The sequence below is a fragment of the Perca fluviatilis genome, chromosome 5, assembly GCF_010015445.1.
Source record: "Perca fluviatilis chromosome 5, GENO_Pfluv_1.0, whole genome shotgun sequence".
NCBI lineage: Eukaryota > Metazoa > Chordata > Actinopteri > Perciformes > Percidae > Perca > Perca fluviatilis.
The window spans coordinates 12,859,529-12,887,490 of NC_053116.1; the positions used below are offsets into that span (position 1 = coordinate 12,859,529).

At 41.7% G+C, this 27,962-nt stretch overlaps 1 protein-coding gene across 8 annotated transcripts; it reads left to right on the top strand.

The window, feature by feature from the left end:
• The first annotated feature begins 1,192 nt into the window (after positions 1-1,192).
• LOC120559134 (segment polarity protein dishevelled homolog DVL-1-like) lies at positions 1,193-26,696 on the top strand. Of its 8 annotated transcripts, XR_005639216.1 has the most exons (16): positions 1,193-1,632; positions 7,207-7,276; positions 10,715-10,836; positions 13,395-13,513; positions 17,306-17,444; positions 18,580-18,673; positions 18,842-18,911; positions 19,020-19,159; positions 19,724-19,800; positions 20,858-20,925; positions 21,112-21,453; positions 22,044-22,211; positions 22,332-22,547; positions 22,798-22,847; positions 23,567-23,605; positions 24,628-24,759. XR_005639216.1 is itself a non-coding variant. In XM_039800623.1 (15 exons), exons 1-14 carry the CDS (start codon positions 1,463-1,465, stop codon positions 23,569-23,571), a joined length of 1,800 nt encoding a protein of 599 aa, XP_039656557.1. In that variant the 5' UTR covers positions 1,193-1,462; the 3' UTR covers positions 23,572-23,605; positions 24,628-24,759. The 8 variants fall into 8 exon arrangements, 7 of the variants coding, with proteins under 7 accessions (XP_039656557.1, XP_039656556.1, XP_039656551.1 ...); XM_039800623.1 differs by lacking the exon at positions 22,798-22,847; XM_039800618.1 differs by lacking the exons at positions 22,798-22,847; positions 23,567-23,605 and having other exon boundaries at positions 1,197-1,632; positions 21,112-21,237; positions 21,319-21,453; positions 24,628-26,696.
• Positions 26,697-27,962: the final 1,266 nt, after the last annotated feature.

The following is a 27,962-nucleotide window of genomic DNA, read 5'->3' on the forward strand; positions in this document are numbered from 1 at the left end:
ACTGGCAGTATGAGAGAAGGACTATTTAAAGTAAGTAATTTAGCTTTTTTTTTTATTGTAGATGCATTAACATTGTGTTCTTTGTGTAATAAGTGTGTAGTTCATGTGCCATTGTAACCAGCTGCACAGTACAACACTTCCACCTATATTCACTCCTGGGGTGATCAGTCCCATTCAGTGATAATGAATGCAATATGTCTACTTATTATTACTGTCATTTGCAATTATTGTTATGGACATCTAATATTTAATTAACTGAAGGAAATCTCATTAGCCTATACAATCATTAGAGCAGCTTCTGCATGTTGCTCCCCCCAAAAAAAAAATATCACAGTGCTGCTACTATATTTAACGAAATAAAAAATATATGATTTAAATAATTTTGCTTATTTTATAGGATTGTTTCTATTCCTTGGGTTATCCCAACTAATCATATTCAAAATAGGTCACCATATATTTTAAACTATATAACTATAACGCGATAATGTTGTTGAATATCGCAATAATGATATTACTTGCGATATATATATATATATATATATATATATATAGGCTACGCTGTAAACGTTTGATGCAAATTTACAGCTATAATGTCACAGTATCTTACTGTGTTATAGTTATACAGGATCATACTGTAAATGGCAATGCATTCTGGGAGAAAATAATATTACAGCACTATCTGCGAATGTTACAGATTACATTTACGGTTAATACCAATGCATCTTGGGGAAATAAAGGAAAAGGAGGGAATTACACTGCAGCCAGTATGTTACTGTAAATTAAAATAATACAGTAAGAAACTGTAGGTCTATTTACAGTAAAATACCTTCAAATTTAAAAACTGTATGCTTACTGTAAATAAACAGTAGTTTACTGGCGAAGCTGCTTCCAGTATATTACTGTATATTTACGGTGACAAGTTTTTTTGAATTGAATTGAATGAATGAGTTAAATTGACAGTGTCACACAGTAGCATATCCCACTGTTATATCAGAGTTGGTGGTGATAATTAAAAAAGGCCGCTTTCTCTTTGTTCCATATAATGCCTGTACAGTAGAGTGTAGCCTACAGTATTTTGTGTTGTATAACGGCCTGCGCACAGCCCAGACACACCACTAGATGACAGCACTGTCTTACCAATTAGCCTGTAAAAAATACCAATATTCCCAACTCCATATCGCAAGGATGTGGACTGTCCCTTCCTGTTTTAGTGCCGAGAGAGCCACCGTAGCGACTCACACCGGAGCAGGAATACAGGCACTCACAACGCGATTATGTCTGGATTTTCGCTGGCTTCGTCCAACACACGGAGCTGCGTTCACCATCGTGTTGTGTCCAGGTTTATGTGTTAGGGACTGCTGTTATGTTATTCTACGGGTAGCTGGTCACATAGCAGGCCTGTTTATTGCGCTGCCAACCCTTGTTCCTTTCATGTGTCAATGATTGTCCTCCCCTCACTCTCATGGCGGAGACTAAAATAATATATCACATAGACGAGGAGGAGACTCCTTATCTGGTCAAACTGTCCGTCTCTCCAGAGAAAGTCACCTTAGCGGATTTTAAAAATGTCCTCAACAATCGACCGGTCAATAGCTACAAATTCTTCTTCAAATCGATGGACCAGGATTTTGGGTAAGTGGCCACCATGATTATTATTCGCCTGTTCGTCTGGCTTACTTATTTATTATTGCTGTGTGTGTGTGTGTGTGTGTGTGTGTGTGTGTATGTGTGTGTGTGTGTGTGTGTGTGTGTGTGTGTGTGTGTGTGTGTGTGTGTGTGTGTGTGTGTGTGTGTGTGTGTGTGTGTGTAGCCTATATAAAGCGCTTATTACAGGCCGTGATAGGCAACATCAGACTGCGCTGGCTGCAACATTGTTCCATGTGTGCCAACTACAGTGCCCTGTCTGTTTCCATGCTCCTGGCACCTGCTCGTTACTACCCTGTGCGCAGTGGAGGAGACACATGAGTGCTTAAAGTGATACCAGATCTGTCCAGAGCCCTAATGACGCAGCCCTGCATGCATTACACAGAGCCAGACCCCTGCTCCCCTTGTGTGTGTCAATCTATTTACCCACATTAGTGTCATTGTATGAACCATGCGGAATATAAATGTGTGAGAGTTCTAAGTTTTCATGTTGTCTTGCTTGGTTTCCCTGTGCCTGGTTATTGTAGCATTTCATTTTCAGTATGTATCATAAGAAATTACCATTTCATCTTTTTTATTCATCCACTTGTAATAGCCCATGAAGTTATATTTCTTTACAAACACACACACACACACACACACACACACACACACACACACACACACACACACACACACACACACACACACACACACACACACAATGGACTGCAGGTGAATCCCAAGGGAATATAGCAACCACAGGCCAGTGGCTGTGACTACTAGATATGCAATCATGTAGCCACCTTTTCTATGTAATCGCCCCAGTGGCGATCTGTCAAACAATACTACATTTTACATTTTTTTAATTTCTAATATTCTGTGTTGTTACAGTAATACCAGACAGACTGATTAGAAATATTTGTTTGTTTTCCTGAGGAATACATTCAGGTTAAATAATACACAGTGAAGGGGCAATCACCATCTCATCACATCACATCCCTCTATTTGGTGTATTTAGACAGATAATATACAGTATGGTCATTTACTTGTCAGAAAAGATACATTAATAGTTAAACCTACAGTTATATTAAACCTGATTATGTTGTAGCATTAGTTATGGAACAAAAAAAGATTTCATAATGCATTACGTCACATGAAAAGGTTTTTTTTTAGCAAATGATTGAACCCGAATGGACTAATTAAGTATAATTGGTCTTTTACTGTAAGTCATTTTCTTATTTTTCACGGTGAATTCTACACCAGAAAGTCACAGGGACTACTTCTTCTAGCCACTGGATGCTGGAATATTTCTTCCTTCTTTCTATTCTTTTGTTTTCTCTCTGTTCCTCTCTTTGTAATCCCATCCTGATTTTCAGGAGTTACAGCAGGTCTACAGAAGCTCTTTTTTAAAGCCCTCTCTCTTGGTCAGCGAGATCTACTTGCTTTAGGCCTCTGCTGAGGATAACATATTTGTGTCAGTGCCTATTTCTCATTCCAGCCTGAACAGTCATACATGGGCCCACACACATTAATATCTAGCACAGTAATGGCAAACATGATTGGAGGAAATGCAGACGCAGGCAGTGTCTATAGAGCCAAACGTCATACATTTCCACTGCAGCCTGACCTTGTGAGGGAAACTGGCTCTTCCTGGTGGCAGGCTAGGCTTGGTGCGCTGCTTTGTCCCCAGCCCCGGCTTCCTGCCTCTGTTGCACTGCAGGCCGGGCTGCTCACTGGGCCTCAGGTGATCGACAAGAAGATTATGAAAACAAACAAAGCGTGTTTGCTTTCGCCACATGGAGACGTGGCTCCGTGTTGCTGAACACACCACTACAGTAGGCCAACCTGCTCCTGCATGTGCATCAGCAATGCATGCCAAATGATGCCATGAATTGGACATTGTCAAATGAATGTGTTTTCACCATACTCAGTTTATAAAGGCGTCTCCATCAGCATTCCAGCCTTTGAGTTAAGGTTGAATATGCAGGCTCTGTGAGAGTGCCGTATGGTACTGGCACAGTATGGAAGCAAACCCAGTCAAAGGCACAGAGGATAGCAGCGCTTTGTGGTAGCCTTTCTGGCTGTACTGCATACACACTGACAGTATGGCTGCTGGAGAATTAGCTAGGGAGGAATAAGACCGCTGAGCAGAGAGGGAAAACATCAAATCCCTTGCAGTTATAGACAGTGTTTGAAATGTAAATTAGCAGTCAGTGCAAGGTCCTCTGTAGTAGACCCCCTGCTGTGCAGAAAAAAAACAGCCATTTTCTTATGGGATTGCTGAACTACTTTTGTGCTGGCAGTATCAGCTCTCTAAGTAATGGCCACACAAATTTGATAAACGTTTTGCCCCCGAAAAGCCTCAGCTTACCGCAGTGAACATGTCATTTCATTTCCCTTTGGAATCGTATGGAATACATGTAACCATGGGCTGTGGCATTTCTGTCCACACAACAGAGCGTATGGAAATTAAACGATGAACGTTTCTTTGTGCACATTTCATACCTCAGTTTCCCCCCTGTAATATTCATTCATTCATCCATATTCATAAGACAGGAAGCTTATGGAGGACGTGTTTTCAAGCAACCCACTTGGCTTTTTTCAGAGACTTCAAGGTGATGATATGGCATTTTGTCATTGCCACTGGTGGTGAGTGGGTTTGAGACCTCACTATAATGCAAGTCACAGAGGCACTCTGGAGCTGAGGAAGCAGCCAAGCTGAGGCTCTGAAAGAAACAGTCTTGTCTGTGCCTTAGAAAACAGGGGGCTGGTAGGGGAATCTTTCTTCTGCTGAGGTAGGGGTGCTAAGCCCCTGTAGTTAGGAGACACAAATCTGCAGCTTTCTGCACAAATGCACCCCTGCCTCACCTCGCCTGTTTGAGGATAGTGACAGATTTCGAAGGTTATACTGCATTTGTGTGTCATAGCATTAACAACAACACTTTTACTGTAATAGTGATTATACAATATTTGTCAGATAGTGACATTATCAATGTAGGGCTGCGCAGTCGTTTTTTTTTAATTGTTATCGCAATATCAACTTGCGCAATAAACACATTGCGAAAGGCTGCGACATATCGTAAGACACTAAGAGGTTTTTTGAGTTAGTTAAAGAGAGAGTATCTGTAAAAAACTGCACTTTAAAATGCAGTTAAATTCAACAAGCAAGTTGTTGTATTTTAGCAGAATACTGAAAGCAGCAGAACTGAGCACACTTTAATATCTGTTTATTTATCGCAAGTAATATTGTTATCGTGATATTCAACAATGTTATCGCATATCGCATATTTCCTCATATCGTGCAGCCCTATATCAATGGAAAATGGAAAACCCAAAACATCTGGACTTTGTTATTGTGATGCTGGGAAAATCACACAGTTACAGCACTAAATGTGACATCAACAGTATGCATGCTATTATTAACAGCTTTCTGGGTGGTTAAAGTTGAATTTCGCTGTTTACTGAGTCAGCATCCGTGTCATATTGAAGTCAAATATTTTGCTTCCCTGTTTATAGTATCATTAGCATCAGCCCACCAAAGTCCTTGGGCTGCTGGCCGGTGTTGGCAGGCTTCTCCTGCCCCTGGTTTCTGGTTTAAGCTGTAACTACCCAACCCTCCTCTGTCTATCAAAGCATAAACGCACACTTCTAATCTTCCCCAGCTACACAGATATCCCCAGCAGTGAAATATTCAGTGATCACCAGAATAAATCTTTTGTCATTATCCTGTGAAATTTGTTAAGACCTATTTAAGCTGTCACAGATCTAAGAAGTCAGACACCAGTCACACCAGTCATATGCTTCTCTAAACAGGGGTTGCTGTTTGTGTGCGTGTGTGTGTGTTTGTGTGTGTCTGTGCTTTTTAAGTGTTCAGGGTGGAACTAACACTGCCCCTGATATCAGATGGAAACTGAAAAGAATGCAGGCCATGGGTATTTTACCGCATGATAAAGACGTCATCTGTTATGATTGGAATTGTTTCTTGGTTCATCTGGTTCCAGTTCTTATGACAGACAGAGATATGTTTAAGAGATTTATTTTTGCATGCCAGTTCTTTCAGAAAATGTAAAAATGCAGTAACATTGGTGACCTGTGTGTGCGCAAGTGGAAAAGGCATCCTTATCCAAGTCAAACATTAGAAAGAAGAAGCGTTGCTGATATTTTATTTGCACGGGCCACTCCCACATCCTCACAAGTCACCTTACAGCTGGTCATGCAGCTCGAGAGAGAGGATGCAAACACTTCCTACCTAACAAGCAGCCGGCAGAGACAGCCCGCCCCTCCCTCCCTCCCTTTTCCTCCCTGAGGTGGAACAGGCCACAGCGGCTGACTCTGCGGTCGTCAGTTCCAGCCACAAGGCTACGTTATCTCCGTCCACCATTCCCAGCAATACAGCTCCCACAGCAGCAGCGCGCACAATAACACAACCGGGCTTGGCTAATCATTTCAGCAGCAGGGAAGTTCTGGCAAATAAGAAGTGGAAAAAAAAATCTGTAAAGTCGCTGTCAGAGACACCCCTGCATCAAACCTTCTTAGGCTTTTCTGATGCTCTCAAGTTGTGCCTCTCCCTTTTCATGTACCGTGTTCAAAGCCAAGAAGCTAATGTGAGATCTCCACAGACGCTCTGAAATGCTTGGTCGTACAATTTCTGGGAAAATCCTTTGCAAAAAACACAAACAATGTGCACAAATACATACATGGGGTTATAATAGAAACTGGTAAATACAGTACATCAGGATGTTTAGCCCGTGTGTGTGTGTGTGTGTGTGTGTGTGTGTGTGTGTGTGTGTGTGTGTGTGCGTGCGTGCGTGCGTGCGTGCGTGCGTGCCAGCTCATCTCCTGTACCTATTGGCCAGCTCCAGGTTTGATCTACGTGACACAAGCCTAGCAGGTGCAGTAACTGGTTGCTGCTGAACAGTGTCCCAGCAGGTCAGGGTAGGGAATTTACAACCAACTTACCAACACACTGAGGGAGGATCACACACTAGATCGCTCTATTAATACACACTCCCGTGCCTTGACACCCTGTTGTCGCCACTCTGAGGATTTTCCTACCCACACACACATAACATTTACCTGTCTGTCTGTCTGTCTGTCCGTCATCTATCTATCTATCTATCTATCTATCTATCTATCTATCTATCTATCTATCTATCTATCTATCTATCTATCTATCAACAGTGCACACATTCACAGGTTACTATAAGACCCATTCATTACTTATTTATGGCCCTATCCTTGCCAGTTTGAGCAGACCTTATCACATTGTTGTGCTTAGTGTTACTGAAAGACAGCCATAATGTCCATAAATCAATAAATAAAATAAATGAATAGAGACTCGGGCTGAGAGTGTCATCCCTGCTGTTCATTGAGCTTACCCACGCCAACAAGAGTGCAAACTAAAGCTGTTTGAAAGCCATGTGGAAAATTTGACTTACAAAGCGTGAATTGCTCTCAGTATGTATCAACTAGGCAGGGAAGGGAAGGGTCACCAGACTGTACTGTGTTGTGTTGTTGAGCTGACTATGTGTCCTTCTCCTGGTCGGTTAACCCGACTGTATCTGTCTGCCTGTTCCCCAGGGTTGTCAAAGAAGAGATTTCCGATGACAACGCCAAGCTGCCCTGCTTCAACGGGAGAGTAGTATCCTGGGTAAGTGAGATGGATAGTGCACCCATGCGGCCCCTCTCTCCCGGCTGTGCTACCTCAGCACTAACCAAAGAAATGTGGAGCACTTGTGGATCATGTAAATCTAGCTATGTAACGCCTCCGCAGAGCTTTTAAAAACACTCTTCACCTTGATCTCACTGTTCAGCTGTATTGTGTAAGTATGGGTGATTCCATTAGATATTAAACTTAGCTACTGTTACAAAATATAATCAGAGGTGGCTGAGTTTGACTGCTTAAACAAGGAATATCGTACTATACTGTGTAACCTTTTTGATTGTCATAGTTACTCTATTGACTTCTGTAGCTTCATAGTGATTTGTAATTATGGAAGATAAACAGGGTTGTGAACCCAGGTTTTTCTACGGGGACAATAAAGTATGATAAATCAAATCAGTCTATCATATTAAAGGAGGATTTACATCCTAATTATTGCTCTGTTGTACAGAACAGAAGACACGGGTTAAAACAAAACATTGATGGAATTCTAGAGCAAGAATGTATAGATTAGTTCGACAGTCTCTGTGTTTAATCTACTTGGTGGCTTTTTTATTAGATTATTTTAACAATCCAGCAGGATAATATTATGCTTTATTGACCTCTGTGGGGAAATTCATTAGTTTGCTCCACGAGAAGGTCAGAGGTCAGAATCAGGGACACAGTGGCTATAGCTATAGCTATAGAGTTGTTAGGGACTGTCTTGCTCAATATCACTTACACAGTGTCAATACTAACGACAGGACTTAAAGCATGTGGTCTCACTTTACCACACTGCTGCTCAACAACTAGTTAGCCCAAAGGTACTGTGTGCATCTTCAAGATTCACTCACATTTGATTTACCAGAATTACTCCATACACTACACCAGGGGTTCTCACTTTTCTTTAAAGCAGGCAACCCCTTTCATAAAGAGATTTCTTAACCAATGAAATACATTTTTAACATTTGCATTACATTTTGCACCAAAAGTGCCCAATATATATACAGTACAGTCCAAAAGTTTGGACACACCTTCTCATTCAATGTGTTTCTTTATGACTATTTACATTGTAGATTCTCACTGAAAGCATCAAAACTATGAATGAACACATCTGGAATTATATACTTAACAAAAAAGTGTGAAATAACTGAAAACATGTCTTATATTTTAGATTCTTCAAAGTAGCCACCCTTTGCTTTTTTTGATAGCGCTGCAAACCCTTGGTGTTCTCTCAATGAGCTTCATGAGGTAGTCACCTGAAATGGTTTTCACTTCACAGGTGTGCTTTGTCAGGGGTTAATTAGTGGAATTTTTTTCCCTTATTAATAAAAAGCAAAGGGTGGCTACTTTGAAGAATCTAAAATATAAGACATGTTTTCAGTTATTTCACACTTTTTTGTTAAGTACATAATTCCATATGTGTTCATTCATAGTTTTGATGCCTTCAGTGAGAATCTACAATGTAAATAGTCATGAAAATGAAAAAGGAAATGCATTGAATGAGAAGGTGTGTCCAAACTTTTGGCCTGTACTGTATATATACTATGTTTTAATATTTTTTTATATCAGCCACATGTAATGCAATTAGAAGAAGTATACGGTTGTGTCATTCCAGAGTATTTTAGCTTCTTACACTATGTCAGAGTTTCTTTAAGCTCCATTTACGGTGACAAATCTTTACATCACTTTCTTCGACGTTTGTTAATTCCTGCTGCTTGAAAGTTATGGCAAGCGTGAGACCATCAACAACTGTTCATCAAGTCCTTGCCTCATGTTACCTTCCATAAAATAATCTTAATGAGCTGGGGCACTGGTTATCTGATCAGGAATGAGTGTCAGGAGAGAAAAAGTCAGAGCAGTGCATCCATGCTTTTAGTGTTTTTTATTTTTCCTTACTGTAATAATATTGTCAAACACAGAAATTCATGTTTTTAAAGCAGTTTTACACAAAACTGGAGAACCAAGAACCAGAGCGGAATCTGCTCATTCTTTCAGACAGAAAGCCATTCGGCACACAGATACAGCACACAGAGACAGAAGATGATGGGAAATGCAGAAATACTTTCAGACTTTGAAATGGAGCAAATAAAAAGTAGCACACATGGTTCATATTAGGGCTGGGCAATAAATCGATATTATATCGATATCGTGGTATGAGTATAGATATCGTCTTAGATTTTGGATATCGTAGTATCGCAATATGACACAAGTGTTATCTGTCCCTGGTTTTAATGGCTGGATTACAGTAAAGTGATGTCATCTTTTGAATTTACCAGACTGTTCTAGCTTTTCTATTATTTGTCTTTACCCACTTAGTTATTATATACACATTAATGATGATTATTTATCAAAAATCTCATTGTGTCAATATTTTTTTGTAAGCACCAATTGTCAACCCTACAATATCGCCGCAATATCGATATTGAGGTATTTGGTCAACAATATTGTGATATTAGATTTTTTTCCATATCGCCCAGCTCTAGTTCATATAGGAATCTAATGCCACCTGTGAATCCCAAAGCTCACATTAGAATAATCATAGTCCATGCAGTTGCTATTCTTTCCACGACTACCTGCTATAACTTTCATTATTCTGGCTCAGATGAAAGGAGAGTAGTTGTATCTAAGGGTCATCATCCTTTGTGCTGACACTCGACTGAGTGAAAGCAGTGTGGTCAAGTTGTTTATGTGCAGCCAGCCACCAGTCATCTCTATAGGCCTCTTCACAGCATCTCATTTCATAGCCTTTCCTCTGTGCTTGTCTCTGGTGTCAATATCACTGTGTTTATTTTTGAGTGTTGCAAAGTCTGTTGAGGTTGTTTTTGATTTTCTCTTTTTTTTCGCTATGGGTTAGGGATGCACTGATCTGATACTCATATCGTGCTGATACTGACTCAAAAAGCTGGATCGTGTATCGAAGACAATTGGGTCGATCTATTCAATTCAATTCTATGTTTATATACTATATACATCATATACTGGAATTTTAATTTCTGTGTAAGTTTTGAGCAATTTGTTGTTGCATCATCTTGAATTGTAACTCCTGTTCTTTTTGAAGATGTTTTACCAAGTTGCTTCTTCACAATTTATAATTTGAATAATCAATAACAGTTTAGTAACTCTATATATCTGTATTTATTTATTACATTTTGTTTAACAAATAACTTAGGAAAGCAATGTTTAAGTCAAGTCTGATGTTGCCTTACACATAGGAAAACGATCCCAGTCTCTTACACACAGTGAGCCATACAGCTTATTAATTAAACACTGGGTATTGGATCGGGACTAAGCCCAGGTATCGGTATCAGGACTGAAAAAGTTGGATCGGTGCATTCCTACTATGGGGCCTATATCATTTAACACAATATTGTTTGTGTTTCTCTCAGAGCTGAATATGTCTGGGCTTTAACAAATCTTTCCTTTTCTCCAACTTGTCTCTCTCAGTTGGTCCTGGCAGAGAGTGCCCACTCTGATGGAGGATCTCAGTGCACAGAGAGCCATCCAGAGCTGCCCCCTCCTCTCGAGAGAACAGGGGGCATTGGAGACTCACGGCCTCCCTCCTTCCAGTAAGTAGGCTGATTACTGCCTGTCATGTATGCACAATTTCACACACATGGGCATGTAGGCAGCTGTATTCAAGCACACAATCCTGTGCACTGGGTGACCTTTTTATTTCACAGCGTGCCATATGTGCTAATCAGAATGTGGAAAGCTCATCAGAGAGATTTGTCATCATAGGCTCGTATAGGAGGTGTAGGTGGTCTATATAATACGCCTGTGTGTGAATATGGCATAAACTATGTGCTCAAGCTTGAGTGTGAGAACATGCATGAGCTGTGAGTATTTCTCCCACTTGTGTGTATGTTCCCTCCTGCCCACTCAACCATGGAGTAAGGCGTTAGTCCGCTCATCGGTGTAAACATGATGCGTACGCTGCCAGTGCTGCTGATTCTTGAAATAGCCTTCGCAGCATAAACATCTTCAGGCAAATACTGGCACTCAGTGAGGCCCATTGTATTCAGTCACTCATCCATACTCGGCTAATAAAGGCATATGTGGCCCATAAACATGTTGGTGCCTAAAAGCTCAGAAATGGAGACGTTCTTGACTGCCTGGTGACTGTTACCTGAGTCCAGACTTTGACTTCAAACTGGCAGATTGGAGAATATCACTGCACTTGCTAAGCAGAAGTCCCACGCTAAATATAGTGAGAAGGGCTGGGGGCGGTAGGGGGCAAGGGTTGTTGCCATTACTGCACTAGAGCAAAACGGCTGAGGATCTATATTGAGAACATGCAATCTGTCATGTCTCAGTGTATCTCTTTATCCAGCGTTTGACATCTCAGCTCGCTCTTGCCCTCTATGGGCTGCCCCCTGCTGTTTGGCTGTCAGCTGTCCTGATGACTTTATTGTTCCTGGCCAGCTTTCACTATGACTACGCCACCTTGTGGAGCAAAACGACAGTGTGCCAGCCCCCTTACCCCACGTCATGTCCCCCCGCCCCCTCCCTCACTCTTCCTTTCTCTTTCCCTCTTTGAGTCAGATAGGCAGGCCTTTCTCTCAGAGAAACAGCATGGTGAATAGCCATAGCGAACCTCCTCTCTTTCTCAAATGAATCCAGTCTTCCACCCTTTACCTCTCTCTGTAAATAGCCAGAATATTATTACCACTTCATTTTCTCTTGTGCTGTATTCATGCATTTCATGTGTTTGTCGGCATGAATGGCTCTATTTGATGAGCACACAGAATAGGTGTTTAATGGCTGAGAATGCACACAACTGATGTGCTTCTGCCTGGTAATCCGGATTAACGGACATTAAAAGCACCCATCTCCATTTCCAAGAGGGAGGGGGTGGCGATTGGCAGCAGACGGGTGGGTTGAAAGGGGGTGTCATTTGTTCACAGCTGCAGCCTAGCGCCTTGGATAATCTCCCCCCGGATCAGCAGACCTGCCGCCCTGTCTGGTCAGCAGCCCTTGACAGCCTTGACAGACGGGCAGTCACCACCACATCCATCATCACCCTGCTGTCCAATCACTACTAATAGAAATGCATCCAAACTATGCATCTACAGTGATATTTGCATACATGCACTGACCTGTACTGGTGAAGCCCAGACCAGGTGCACCCATTAGTACCGCCGCAGCAGAAGCGTGTAGCAGAAGCATGCCTCATTGAGCACTTCATCCGGCTGAGTGAACACAGCAGACGCAGCATCTTGTCTGCTATTGTGTTTTTAATTTGCTTTGATCATCCACACGCTGCCACTGAGGTGTTTGAGAACGTTGCTTTTAAACCACTGCAGGATGATGTTTGTGTTTTATGCCTCTTTTGTTCTGTTTGTAGACTATGAATATGACACTGTTTGTATGTGAGCACTGACATTTGAGTGTGCATGAATGCATGAATGCGCCAGCGTGAAAGTGCAATTATTTATGCAGGTGTAGGGAACATGCTTAAGTATGTGTGACAGACTGACAGGGCTGAGTAGAGTTCTCACCAGCTTTAGGTTTCCTAGGTGCCCGGTGGCTGTGTAGGTCCCTTAACCCTGGTGCCTGAGGCCACAGCGTCTCCAGCCCTCTGACAGAATAACAATCTGCCCTCCAGCCTCTCCAGAACTCCCAAACTCCTCCCACACCCCAAGTACACAGGCCAGTTTATTGCTCAGCCCACACCTGATCTACCACTTCTCGCTTTTTTATGCAATCTGTCATTCTCCCCTGTCTGTCTCTCTCCCAATCATGCTCCAGGCACCATCTGGGCTTTCAATAGGTCTCATTAATGCCAGTATTGTCCAGAATGGCTCCCTCGCAGGGTATCTGGTCATTAATGACACTTAGTGGAAAACACATCACATACCAGCAGAACAATGAAAGTGCTATTTTGGCCAGGGGGATTGAATTTGTAACAGAGTCATAATATGAGTTGCATACTCCCCTAAGGCTGAATGGCAGGCAAACAGATATTACAACAGACAGAAGTTTATCGTAGCTGGGGAATATGTTCAGGAGTCACAGACTGGCTAGAGAATTTGAAAGATCTTCTGTGAGAGAGACAGAGGGAGTTTGTGTGTGTTTTGTACATCATTACAAATCTGACTGAAGTTTTACGATGTGTGTATTGCAGTGCCAATGCGGTGAGCAGTCGAGATGGCCTGGACACCGAGACGGGAACAGAGTCTCTCCTGAGCCATCGCAGAGAGCGAGAGAGAGAGCGGGCACGGAGGAGGGCGAGAGAAACTGAGCGTGAGTATTATCAGCCAGGAACAGATGGATCCTAAAAATGCAATTATCTCGTAATTTCCAAGTTATTACAGTTCAATGCCTCTCAATCAACACTTAACTTCCTTTAAAAAAGAAAAGAAAAGTAGACCTGTATGAAAAAATGCCCTCAGGGATGGTGTATAATTTGAACTTTAGCAATATGAGACCAAGAAACACATAAATATCCACTTTCTCCGAAGAGTGAAGAAAGTAAGGAGTGAAGACATTCACTGTATGTCAAACTTTCTGGAATTCACTGTCTTCCCAATGAACCTTTCCTCTGTTTCCTGTGTGCAGCTCAGGTTCATGGTCAGAGGCTGTTTTCCACTTGGTAGCCACACTCCAATCCTGTACGATGATTACACCCAGTGTCAGAAGACACTAGTGTTTAGTGAAATATCACTTATTTTTCAGCTGTTGTTGAGATATAAATGCAACCATATACAGTCTACCTCGAAAAGAAATTGTTAGGATCTCGCTTTTCAAAGCCCCTGAGAGCCGTTATCAAGTGTGGACACATCTGCTTTATCGTTTTGGCATTTGACTGCAGCAATTTCTATAGAAATCACTTTGGTAGAATAGGACAGCTTTCTTCCTGCTCCTGTAAAAGAACTGCTTTCCTTTACAGACTCAATGTTTTTAATATGAGAGCCTGCCAAGCAACATCACATGAGAGAACAGGGTAGACTAGTATACTGGTGCTTCAGGAAAAGGTGTGTTCTGTTACCAGCATAATCATACCTGCAATATTTTTAGAGATCTGCTTCATTCTATTCCTGTTCTTGCCACACAGACCTTTTTTTTGGCAGAATTAGTTTTGTTTTTATGGCAGGAAATAATGAATCAGCAACTTCTGATGCTCACCCTCTGCTTTTGGTTTTACTCACAGCAAAGCCAGTTGTCACTCTGACTCTTCTCCCCTTGTCCTCGGCAGAGCAAAACATCAGGTGTTGAGGTTGTAGGAAAAGCTGTGACTGATTTAACTTGATCCTAGCCGAATAACCGCACATTCACATCTATTGATTTCATCACTCTCGTGCATCTTGTGGCGGTTTTTTGATTAGGCTCAAGACATATTGTTGGCACTCAACATGTCAGATCTACTGCTGCTAAGTGCCAACTGCACATCTGTTTTGTGGCTGATGCTGAAATACCTCAGGCCTAATGGACTTTGCATCTGTCCTCGATACTTCTATGTGTTGACTGACAATACAGATCTGACACTATCATACAGACGACAGAAAACAGAGAATTTCTTAAGCATCCAAGTTCCACTTTAAGTTCCAAGTTCCACTTTATTTATCCTTCGAAAAGAAACTTTAGTGTGCAGCAGGATGTCTAAAAACACATACACAGAAAAAGCACCACCAGATAACAACAACATTGTAAACACAACACAGGACACACATCAACACATCAATGGAGACACTCCCTCCCCCAAAACCAATGACAGAATCCAATTGGACAGTACACAGGTAAATCTGTCATAATGAACACGGACAGGAATAAATAAATAATCACATACTGTATAAAAAGTGAATTCAGGCTCTTAATAGCCACAGGAATAAAAGAATCCCTGGCACGTCTAGTTCTTAACATAGGTAGCCTAAAACGGCGACCCGAGGGGAGTGGATTAAATCAACCAGGATCATCAACCAGCCAGCAGTATGATGGTTCATAAATCTGTCAAGCAAGACCTCCATATAATGTACCTCGATGTGGCTGTGTTAGCTCAGTGGTTGCTGTCATCGTCACATTGCTGGTAGCCCCACCTCTTTACCTCGCAGCCTGCAGCAGCAGCAGCAGCAGGAATTCCCCTGTCACCTTATACACATGCTTCAAGTGATTTTGTCTCAGCGTGAATGCTTGCTGTTTTACAGTGATCGGTTAAAGTGCTCAGCCCTGGTAAACATATCCCTTCTTATTTTCTGTGTGTGCTGTGGCGTTTTAGAATGAATAATGCAGCAGTTGAACCTTTTAGGAGGTTGAACAGGTGTTGCATGTTGGATGGAATTATGGGATATGATCTGTTTCAACGCCGCCAGGTGCTCTGCATCTTAACCTGTTGTAAGACAAGACTCTAATGTTCAGTTATTACATTGTAGCAGAGGAATAAAAACAAGCCATTGCTTTTAAGTATAATGCTGCTCAGCGCTGAATGGTTGAGGTCAAAGAAGACATGGCTTAGCCAAAGCACTTATGCTTGTATTAAAGTATTAACACAAAGCACAAAAACAGCTGGTGAGACTGTCCTCCGTTATGAAAAGTATCTTTAAAAATATTTTTTTCATGATGCAGTGCTGCTAAAAGCATTTTGGGCTTTTAATAACCTGATGGTGTTTTCACCAGAGGCAGAGATGGGACAGGGCAGCACATCATCTCCAATCCCATATTATCTCTGTTTTGGAGAAAACCATCATCTGATTGGTCAGAGACAGATTAGCAGTCATTCTATAGTTGCGTGCCATCGGAGGGAGGGACCAGGCAAAACTTCCTCCTGACTCCCAGCTCAGTTTCTCTGCACGTCGGATGAAGGCACACTCTCTGCTGTGGTGAGAGGGATTTGTTGTGTTATGCCCGTTGATGATATTTGACATTTGAATATGTTATATGATACATTTTGTGGTTAGTTTAATTCAGGTTTTTCTATGATTCCAATGTGATTATTGTTAGTTAGTTAGTTCAAATATGCGGCTTCTTGTTTTGCAGTAAGGAGAGAGATGTTTATGTAATGTTAACCTGCCAAATTGTCACACATTGACTTTATCTGGTGAGTGCATTATTTATCGATCTATGCTTCAAAGTCAATATAAACATATACAGACTTTTTACAACACGCTTATTCTTTTGAAAAGGTCATGATTATATATATTGCATCCAAAGTTTCACGTCCAGTTGAAAAGTGACTCACTCACTTTGTGTTTTCTTACTTGCTGCTCTTCACAGAGTACCTTTATGCTTATTCCCTATTTTTGTCACTGCCTCTGTTGTAGATAAGCTGTCAGGAGCCAGCCAGTGGGCAGAGAGCGTCTTGGGCTCAGGCTGGCTTTTAGAGAGCGGCTAGCACAGACGGATCACAGCACAAAGACACAGATTTAAGTCTGGCTCGGTGAACCTGCACTCTTTTTGCAGGTTCACTGGTGTGTCAGTCAACTGAGCGTGGGAGGAAATATGGTTGTGTTCATCCTCACAGTGGATGTCATGTCCCTCTGCTGATTGAGTGCACTAGCTCAGCTTTCATAGAAGAACCCTCTGGGCAGAGAAAGTGATGGGAGCGACCACGTTGCTGGAATGTTTTGCTTGCTCTCGGCGAATATGCTGGCTGCCACGCCCTCTTCACCTTATGAGACCTTTCCAGCCAATCCGCTGTCACCCTGCGACAGCACGGCCTCACTGGCAATGTATGTATGGTGATGGACAGGGTAGTTGTACACTGCTGGGATAGTGAGAGTACAGTAAGGCACTGTATTTCTTTTTTTTTATAATAAAGTGATATTGTGAAGTAGGGGCAGGACTATATAAGCATTATACTTCTGCCTGCTCCTTCTCAAACGTATTTTTTGTTCTTTGGTAAAATCTGATTGTTTGTCTATGTTTGTGTTATATCTTTGTTGTTTTCTTCTTCTTTTACAACATACTGTTGATTGTCCGAGTTAAAATAAAAAATAAATCACCACCCACCTTGTTTTCTCCCTCTCGTTCTGAATTGACCCCCGCGATAAGCAACATTACCTCCCGTCTGACTCAATGCTGCTCTGCTCTTTCTCTCTCCAGTCCCTCGCATCAACGGTCACTCAAAATCAGAGCGCACCGCAAGGGACTCAGCCATGGGTTACGACAGCACCTCAGTAATGAGCAGCGAGTTGGAGTCCAGCTCATTTGTTGACAGCGAGGAAGACGAGGATGCTAGCAGGTAACATTCAACCTCACATCAAAATATGTTTCTGCTCTGTCCAGACACTCAGATCAATAGCATTTGTTTGTTTCTGAATCTATTGTTTTTCATAAAAAAAGTAGTGATTAGTAGTTAGTAAACACCTTAAAATACAATATGTTGACTGTGGCTAGGGCTGCAATTAACAATTATTTCCATCAATGAATCCATTATTTTTTATTGATTAATCACAAAATGTCAGACATTGGTGGAAAACATCCTGTCACTCCCTGTGTTCCAATTACTCGTTGTACCTGTCCAACAAATATATACCAAAATAAATTTAATTAGCAAAGATATAACACACATAAAAAGCAGAAACCCCTCACATTTGTGTAGCTGGAATTAGCATATATTTGGCATTTTTGCTTAATCCATGATCAAAATAGTAGCTGATTAATTGTGTTTTAAACAATTAAGTGATTAATCAACTAATCGTTTCAGCTCTAGTTGTGATTGATCCACCAGCAATTTAGGCTACGACTCCTTTAAATCCCAATCAGCTACAGAAGTCAGTCATTAAAGCTATAGTGCGTAGTTTCTGTCTCCCCCATGAGGAATTCTAAGTAATGACAACAAAACTGTTCGTCACCGGACGCCACAATCTGCTGAACACAGCCATACTGAGAAATACAGAGAGAGTTGTGTGGAGCTGATAGTCTTAATTAGCTTTGTAGCAAATCATTTGGCAATGGCTTGAATGTAACGGACGTTCATTAATATCAAAAGGTTACGCACTAAAGATTTAAGTTAAAAACCAAATAGCAACAAAGTTTATATATATATATATATATATATACTGTATGTCAGCTTTTTTCAAGGCAACATAAAGCTGCTTACAGACTTTGTGTTGTGGATGCAACATGCAAGGGGGGGATAGGTTTAACAGCACTACAAACTTCAGCTTCCAAAGTGACAATTGATTTGCCTTCTTGTTATGTAAAGCGCTGTTGTATTTTACTGTATATAAATCTACAAAAACATTTACACTGTAAACAACATTGTGCTTAACATGTCAGGTAATTTCTTTAGTCTCCCCTATGGTAGTCTTATTCCAATATCATATCTTTCCCTCTCCAAATCATTATTTTCCATCTTGTCTTATGCGTTTCAGGCTCAGTAGCTCCACAGAACAGAGTTCTTCTTCACAGCTGATGCGAAGACACAAGCGCCGCCGACGGAGGCACAAAGTGGCCAAAATAGACCGGGTGAGCACCGCTGAGACACATCACCGCCCCTGGTGAAATGAAAAAAAATTGACATTGAGTATGAGAAACAGATGAGTGGGCTGATTGATACAGAAGTCATGCCACTTTGATTATTTCTGATGTGCTTTACTGTAAGTCATGTATTGTGTCCTCTTCCTGCCTTTCCAGTCTTCATCCTTCAGCAGTATCACAGACTCAACTATGAGCCTCAACATCATCACCGTCACGCTCAACATGGGTAAACCTGACACTTCCATTGTATATGTATACGTTTTAATGTACAAGCATGGCTATTATAATGTTTTTCAGATCTAATACTGTGTATTCCCTGCTTTCTCCCTGACAGAGAAGTACAACTTTCTAGGTATCAGTATTGTTGGTCAGAGTAATGACCGGGGAGACGGCGGCATCTACATCGGCTCCATAATGAAAGGAGGCGCTGTTGCTGCTGATGGAAGAATAGAACCTGGAGACATGCTCCTTCAGGTACTCTCAGAGATACAAAATATTATTGAACATTTGGAGTTTTCGTCATCATGCGCGTCTTTTGTCTTTTGTGGTAGATATCAATGTTTTTGCCGTAATGACCTCTGCGGCTACAGTATGTACAGTGTGAAAGCTGAACATGACACATAAAGAGATGAGATTTCTATCTGAGGCTTTGTGACCTATTAAGAACCACAATTTTGCATTCACTTCTGTTACGAGGCTCTTTTGTAAAAGTTGTAGTTTTGCCTCTCCTTTTCCCTTCCTGTTAATGTCTCTCGATCTCTGTACGACTGAGCCAGCTAGTTTCATAGAGTTACACCCTCTATAAAACATGGCTGGCCACAATTTGTTGTTGCCCTAACATTTACAATATAGGTTTTATTTTGACTGTGTATCCTGTAGAAAGCAGCTTAGGATTTGCAGGCATCTGAAGGCCTAAGAGCGCTGCAGAGATTAATGTGCACAGTACAAGTGCATGAATACATTTGAGCCCTCTGCAGAGCTACAAAACACACATTGTATGTAATGAGTCAATTATGTATTTTGTTGTCTGCCAACCAGGTGAATGACGTAAACTTTGAGAATATGAGCAACGACGACGCTGTGAGGATCCTCAGAGAGATTGTTTCCAAAACTGGGTAAGAACATACAGCTAACTCAGACCAACTACTGAGCGTTATTTAACTCTCTGCTGCGGAACATTATCACATTGAGAGCTTAACTTATTTAGGTTGTAAGGTGTAATCTTACACTTCAGACTGACACGTTCATCAGATAGGGTGCTGTTTAGGTATTCAAAGGATTTAAAGAATTAAAGGAAAGCCTTTTCAAGAAAAATTATGAGTGTACAGTTTATCCATTGTTGCCAAAACAGCATGTTTGTTGCTGAATTTAGCAAAATAAAACCTTTTTCTGACTTTTTCCAAAAGAACACAGCTATCAGCTACTTTCCTGCCTCGCTCTCCTGCTGGTTAATGAGTTTAGAACAAGCTTTAACAGTACATACAACTTTTCTTTACTGTACACACTAATGTTCTAAAGGTGGTTTGCGACGCCTAGGAGGTCCTCAGAGTTACTGCAGGGGGGCCGTCAGATTTTTTTCCAAAAGTTAAAATATGTCTGAAAATATAGATTAACATTAATCCAACATATTAGCAAAGATAATATGATAATATGGCCCCTTTGTGAAAAAAAAAACATTTAGTATACACAACATTGATGATAGGCTTGCCTTACTAAAGGTAAGGTAGCCACTATGGTAGCCATCCACAGGTACAGTCACATGTAAGCTTAAGGATTCACTGTGCCCTCTACATGTATGTTTAAACCATGATGTATAAATAATATATGACTATGCATCCATCCATTTTTATCCGCCCGGCCCATTTTAATGTGCAACTCAATTTTATACAATTTATGTAGTAGAGCGACCCTGTTCCGTCTCTCTTTCAGCTAAGGGGTCCTTGGCCTAAAAAACATTCAAGCCACCTACAGTATGAATATGCAGATTATTGTGTGGTGTCATTTAGTGACTTGTGGGGACTTACTTCCCACCGAAGGAAACACTGACTCGATCGCTGCGCTGATGATTAAAACAGTATAAGAGATGAATGTAGAGAGTAGTGTGTTCACTCCGGTCTGTTGTATTATTTGGGTCATACATTTAAACTGATTTTCTATTTGCTTCTTCTCCAGTCCTATTAGTCTTACTGTTGCCAAATGTTGGGACCCATCTCCACGAAGCTACTTCACCATCCCTCGTGGTAAGACAGACACTAGTTCTATATTGCAATCACGTGGATACATATCTAATTTTCCTTCGCAAATGCATATTTTACCTAATCAAACGTATTTTTATTACATTTGGAGCAATGTTACTGATGTTCCTGACCAGGTTTGACCTTTTGAATCTATTTATCCAAGTTGCCTTATTTGTTTCATGTGTTCAGCTGAGCCAGTGAGACCCATTGACCCAGCAGCATGGATTTCACACACCACTGCTCTGACAGGACCTTACCCACACTATGGTAAAAACAACCAACCACCACCTCACTCTATGAAGCATCCATTATGTGGTAATTATGATAACCTTACAACATTTAAAACAATTGAAAAGTTCCACTTGTCAATACTTTCTCACTCCTCTCCCATCCTAGAGTTTGATGACTTGCCTCTATCTGCAAGTAAAACAGACATGGCAACCATCGTCAAGGTGATGCAGTTGCCCGACTCTGGCCTGGAGATTCGAGACAGGATGTGGTTGAAGATCACCATCGCCAATGCTGTCATTGGTGAGGAAAGCTGAGCTGTGTGAGCACACACAAAACTAAAAGCAAACCTTTGTTTCATGTAGACTGTAAATGCACTGTAAGTAATGCATGTAGGGTGGAGAAATAAACAGGCCTGAGCTGTATGCATACTGCTCTGAACATTGGTGCTGTCTGTGAGGAAAAGCCTAATGCTATATGTAGCTCTTTAAAATAAACACCCAAAAAAGAAGAATAAATAAATGAATATGTTTTATGAATGTGTATTTGCCATTTGCTGAAGAGCACAAAGTTGAATTACAAATGTGAAATTTAAACAGGCAAAACTAATTAATAACATTCGGTAATCACATACTAGTCATTTCTTTGAGGTTTATTATTTTTAATCAGTGTTTGTTTGTTTGTCTAACCACAAAATCAACGTCTGAGGCCTACAAACTATCGTACATAGTTTTGGCATTAACCAAACCAACTTTATTCAAAGTTCTTGCCACGTTGTGCTGCTTTTCTACATGTAGCCGCTGTGGCTGTTATGCATATTGAGTATTTTTAGCATCTGTTCAACACATTAGAGTCTACATGTCTGTGTATGTGTGTGTTTGTTGCTGCGTCAGGTGCTGACGTGGTGGACTGGCTTTACTCCAGAGTTGAGGGATTCAAGGACCGGCGAGATGCGAGGAAGTACGCAAGCAGTCTGCTGAAACATGGCTACCTGAGACACACCGTCAACAAGATCACCTTCTCCGAGCAGTGCTACTATACCTTCGGGGACCTCTGCCAAAGTACAGCCACTTCTCTCATTGTGTTAATAATGCAACTCCATGTGTATGAATTTTTTTTATGAAAAGAAGGATTGTACTGAATTTCTTTTCCCTTTCTGGTTCTGTTTTCTCTCCAATAAGACATGGCATCACTCAATTTAAATGAGGGATCCAGCGGTGGAGGCTCTGAGCAGGACACTCTGGCACCGCTCCCTCCCACCAGCAACCCCTGGCCCCTGGGCGGGCAGCCATTCCCCTACCCTCCCTTTCCCTCTGCACCCCCCAGCTTCCCGCCAGGATACTCAGACCCGTGCCACAGTTTCCACAGTGGGAGCGCAGGCAGCCAGCACAGCGAGGGTGAGCAATGAAATGCAGGGGTGAAACGGGCCTTTGAGTTTTCTATCAGGCTTTCATTAATTAATGTGATAATTTGACTCAACATGCAACATGGCATTATCCACAATCTAAGTATTCCTGACATATTATGTCAGTATTAATAAGTGTCTGACTCGTGCTAATTTCTGCCTCTCCTGGGCAGAAAGTTGACATTGGATTGCATCTTTATTAATCAAATATGTGTATTCTGAAACGCGTCCTGTATTGTCAGGTCAATCATGAGCATCTTGAGTCATGCAGCGGACAGCTCTGCAGTACTGGGTGTGTACACGAAAACAATCTGATCAACCATGTTGATTACAAATTGCCAGCTTGAAATTATCCACACCGAGCCCATTCTATTCATCAGTTCTCGAATGATCCTTTGTTTTCATTATGAATCAGAACGTGATCAGTGCTTTGTGTTGCTTCTGCATGTTTTTTTGAATATCTGCATTGAGGGAGAGTGGAGAACCAGGGGGTGTGAGTGGGTGGCTGTGACAGTGTGGTTGTAATATACATTTTAAGCCAGCTACATGTTACATGTTACCATCTTACTCTGATTTTGATTGTTTTGAGTGATTCATCCAGACATTGACATGTCTTGCTTTCCGCCGGTTGTCACTGTTTCAGTTGGTTTATCTGCAACCTTTGAAACGTTAAGGGACAGAGATGACAAAGATAAGAATAGCCATGCGATGCATTTTATGTGTATTTTTGTTTCTTTTGGCACTTCCAAACAAGTCTTTGTGGGTAATTAAGTGTCTGGCTGCTTGTTTTAATAATAGCATGTGTGCGTTTTTTGCTTTTTTGAAGATCAGTTTCCCCATAAGATTTTTTTTAGTTGGATGATAAGGAAAGGGCCAAAAACAGCCATAGGTGTAAATTAGTTATGACCATATGGGCCAGATGTAACGTGGTAAGGTCCATTAGGTATATGTGAAGGGCTGGGAGGTGTGTGTAATTCTGTTGTTCCCTCTGTTTCTGCTGGGCAACGGTAGACTGAAGGAGGAGGTAGTCCCAGGACACTGGGGGAACCGGTAAGCCTGCTAACCCCCTCTCCTCCTCTGCTGCTCTCTTTCTTCTTGCTCTCTCTATCTCACCATTCATCCTCTTCATCTTATTCTATTCCTCCTCTCTTTCTCTTTCTCTTGTACTCAACATTTTCCACCTATCATACTGTGGCTTTAAGGTTTTTTTTTTCCCACCGCCCTTCCAGTGCGTCCTTCTCTGCCCGTGTATCCTGTGTGTCCATTCTCCCTCTCTGCACCCCTGGGCATGCATTCGTACTATGCTGGGAGGTGCATGATGCAGGATGATCACTCCAGGGCTTGTGCTATCATTCTCACTGATAGGGGCGATCATGCACCACTTTACCCAGTACTGTTGGGCTCATTGCGGAAGGGGAGGCGTGGAATGTGTGATTTCGCAACAGTGTGGTACACCTCTATCAGTACGATGCCACCAGTTTGCATTACCAGCATTGAAAAATGACACTAACCTACTTTAAAACAAATATATAATAACTTTCTTAAACAAATGTATTGTGTAACTTGTGTTATTCGGTATTATCAGCCAAGTGCTGTAGTAGTGTCTTACTGATGCAGGTGTATCATGTTTACATTATAACCTGTGAATGTTTTCGGTGTTTGTATGAATATCAGGTGAAGCCCATGGTATGAGTTGCTGCAGGTGGAACTTGGGGGAAGAATCCTTTAAATTATCTTGTTTGCCATTGACTGTTGGCTAGATTGCATAAGAACATATCTTGTCACACCTTAAACAAAGTCCACTAATGTATTTAATAGTGTTCATGCATTTTATTGTGTATTGCACAGAAGGAGATCTTTCTCTTTATGACATGCCATGTGATGTATAGTGTCTGTTGCAGTTCATGAAGGCTTCATTAAGCTTTATAATATACAGTATTTTGTTTAATGTGTGACCTGCCTCAGTGTAAATCAGTAGCTAAATCAGCTGGTCTAAATCAGCTGTAGCTGGTGAGATGGAGCTGCTGACTGTTTCATATTGTTAAGTGTACTTTTTTTTGTTTCCTCAACAGGAAGCCGAAGCAGTGGATCCAACCCCAGCGCAGGCAAAGGTAGACTCCCCTCCCCACAGGAGAAGGGTCAAAGGTCAACATGCAGTGAGTCAGAGCCCCGCGTCCGTGGAGGGAGGCGTGGTGGGTCCGCCAGCCAAATGAGCCATCACAGCCACACCATCTCCAGTCACAGCCACGCTCGATCAAGTCACAGTCAGTTGCACAGGACTCACTCTCACTCAAAGAACAGCCACCTCTCCTTCACCTACAGCCACGCCCCCTTCACCCAGCCAGGGCCAGGGTCATGTGCCCACAGCGAGCGAAGCCATGCCTCCTCCTACGGCCCCCCAGGCTTGCCTCCCCCCTATTGTCTTGCCCATCTGGCCCCCAAGACCTCAGTGAGCAGCAGCACGCCCCCTGGAGCCCCTCCTGGGAGAGAGTTAGCAGCCGTTCCTCCTGAGCTCACTGCCAGCCGCCAGTCCTTCCAGCATGCTATGGGCAATCCCTGCGAGTTCTTTGTTGACATCATGTGACAGGTGACAGTGCCTTCAAAACTCATTGAGCACAAAACAATTCTCCCGCAAAGCCACTCAGCCCCTTCTCTCTTTCCTCTCAGTCGTTTGCCCCTGACCGTCTCCAAGTTCAGAATGTAGACACTGACTGGCCCTCTACCTAACCCCCTGCTATCTGTCTATCCATGTGATGTCCACGCAAAGGAATACAGGCAGCAAGAGCACAACCGGAGGGAGGCTTCTCACACACACAAGCACGGGTCCTCTGTGGCGGAAAACCCTCTTTTGTATTGACGTGACGTGTACAGTTTGTGAAACGTGAGTGGTATTCAATGTGGTGATTCTTTAAAGCTGCCACGCAGACATTGTCGGGAGTGTGTACTCTACCTAGGATATTTTCTTTTCTGCAAGACCTTTAAGCTGGCTGGGCCTGGATCTCAATCCCCCAGACCCAGGCCTACACCTACAGCCCGCACTTAAGGACCGTTTCTCTGGGCCTAGGACTCGGAATTGATCTCCTGACTCATATCTGTGCATACAGATACAATTTAGCACGTATACACCAAACCTCTGGCCCCATTTCCTTCATACTGTGGCATTGCCACGGGCTTATTTAAGCTCTTACCTGCCTACTACTAAAAATGCTAACCTTGATCAGTTTATGATTCGTGGATTTCTTCAACTTCATAAAGGAGGCCCTGTAGCCAGCCATTAGTCTGACTAGGCTGCATATTGCATGACTGTCTCAACTGCTTTAAAGAAAAGAAATTCTATTAATACATTTTGTTTAAAGTATTACCATTGGGGGGGAGGGCTTACTTCTTGCCAATGTTCTAAAGGAAGAATCCGTACACTGGATGGTTTTTGTGATGTTATTTATGTGATCATGTTGCATTGATGGTGTCATACTTTGTCTACTAAGGCTGACTGACAGACAATCAGACATCACCCTTTGTGAATCAGTGGCCAGTTTCCACTGTCCTAGCTGTGCTTTGTCGAATGTACCATTATTCCTGTCAGTGATTAAACCCTGACATTCACACAACACACAACAACACTTTGGTTTAAACAAATTTAAGTAAGCAGATCAACTTACAAACAGGATTGCAAACAGTGGGCACCTACCACAGCTGTGAAAGCAAACTCAAAGTGTTGAGAGGAGATACACCAGTCCTGGTTGTCTCCTTTGTAGCGAGTGTGAGCTTCGATGAAAGTCAGTGCGATAAAAGCCAAAGCCTCACATTGTGTGGTGGATATTTCTTTATGATGTAGGAGCTGTCTGTGACGTAAATCTCTTTATGATTCTCATCTGGCACCTCTTATTTTATGACTTCAAAGTGACTTCAGATTCAGATGGCCTTCAGATTCTGATCTCCTTGCAAAACAGTGGCAAACCCCTGTTGTATCTACCGAAAGTATAGTTACAAGAGGACAATAACACACAGACACTAGTTTTATGAGCACTTTTCCATTTCCTTTTAGTATGAAACACTGTTTGCAATCAAAGCGTTCTCTTTAATTGTGTTTCTTTACAAAAGAAGAAAAGAAGAATAAATTGTACATAGAAATTTATTATATATATGAATAAAAAATATATATGTTCAAAACTCTGTCTGCATTTTTTATGATAATCATCTGTAAGGTTTTATTAAGTGAAAATTCTCACCATAAAAAATACTTTTCTGTTTTTAATAGGACCACTAGATGGAGACATTCAATGTGTAATAAAATCCTACTTACCCCACTTAGATGTTTAAGTTTGATATATTAAATGTATTTTGGAAATAACAGCCGATAATTGCCAATTTGTATTAGAGGCTTTTAAATGTTTTCAAGTAGGTTTCTCAAGACTGATGAGAAAAAAAGTACAGATGAACTGTAAGAGGTATAACGACAACACATATGCATATCATTTAAGTGACATTTAACAGTTAAAACTTTTGAGTGGAACTTCCGAGCACCAGCACTGCTGCGTGGTACTTTCCCAGTGGGTTGACTTTACTCTCAAAAGGCTCAAATGTGTACTAACTCTGTACAGACCCCCTGTGTGCTTGACCCACCAACCACGGCTGTTTGAAGACATTATTGTTTGAAGGTGACGCCACACTCCCCCACATGAGAGGATGTGTTATATGTGTCTGTCAGGAAGGAAGTGATGTCAGAGCCTTATGACAACACAGAGGCAGATTAAAAAGTACCCTACTAAAGAAAACCACTGTGATCGCCTGCATGATATTCATAATACAGAGCAATAGGCACAGCGAAAACATGTAGTCCCAGATTGACATTGACTTCCCACACAACTGACATAATTGCAGTTTGACTGGGGCTGATGTCTGCCTACATGCAAATACACACACACGTACGCACACACGTACACACTCACACACACACACACACACACACACACATTTACCAGTAGAATGAATACCATTACTGTACTACACTACTTACCAGACAACTCAGAAGTATTTCCCAGTTCAGTATGTTAATTGAGCAACTGGGGTTTACTGTGCACGGCTGAATTTAGAGAGGTTGAAGGGTAAGTGTGGGCGGTGTTTCTTGGCCAAGGATGCGTAGTCGGATGAGGTGCTGACTTTTGACATCACAGTTTTAGGTAACATGCGTATGCCCTCAAAGTAGGCGAATCGTGGTAGGCTGAGAATAACGTGTTAGAATGTTGAAGGCGAAATCTGCTAAATGTCATTTGAGTGTATGTCATGTTGCAATAAACATGACACAGCAGGCAGATCTTTTGCTTTTATTTATCATGTGAATTAAATCTGAGTCAGAGGATAAGACACACCATCCTAAAATAAATTAGATGAGATGTACTGCAGTCAC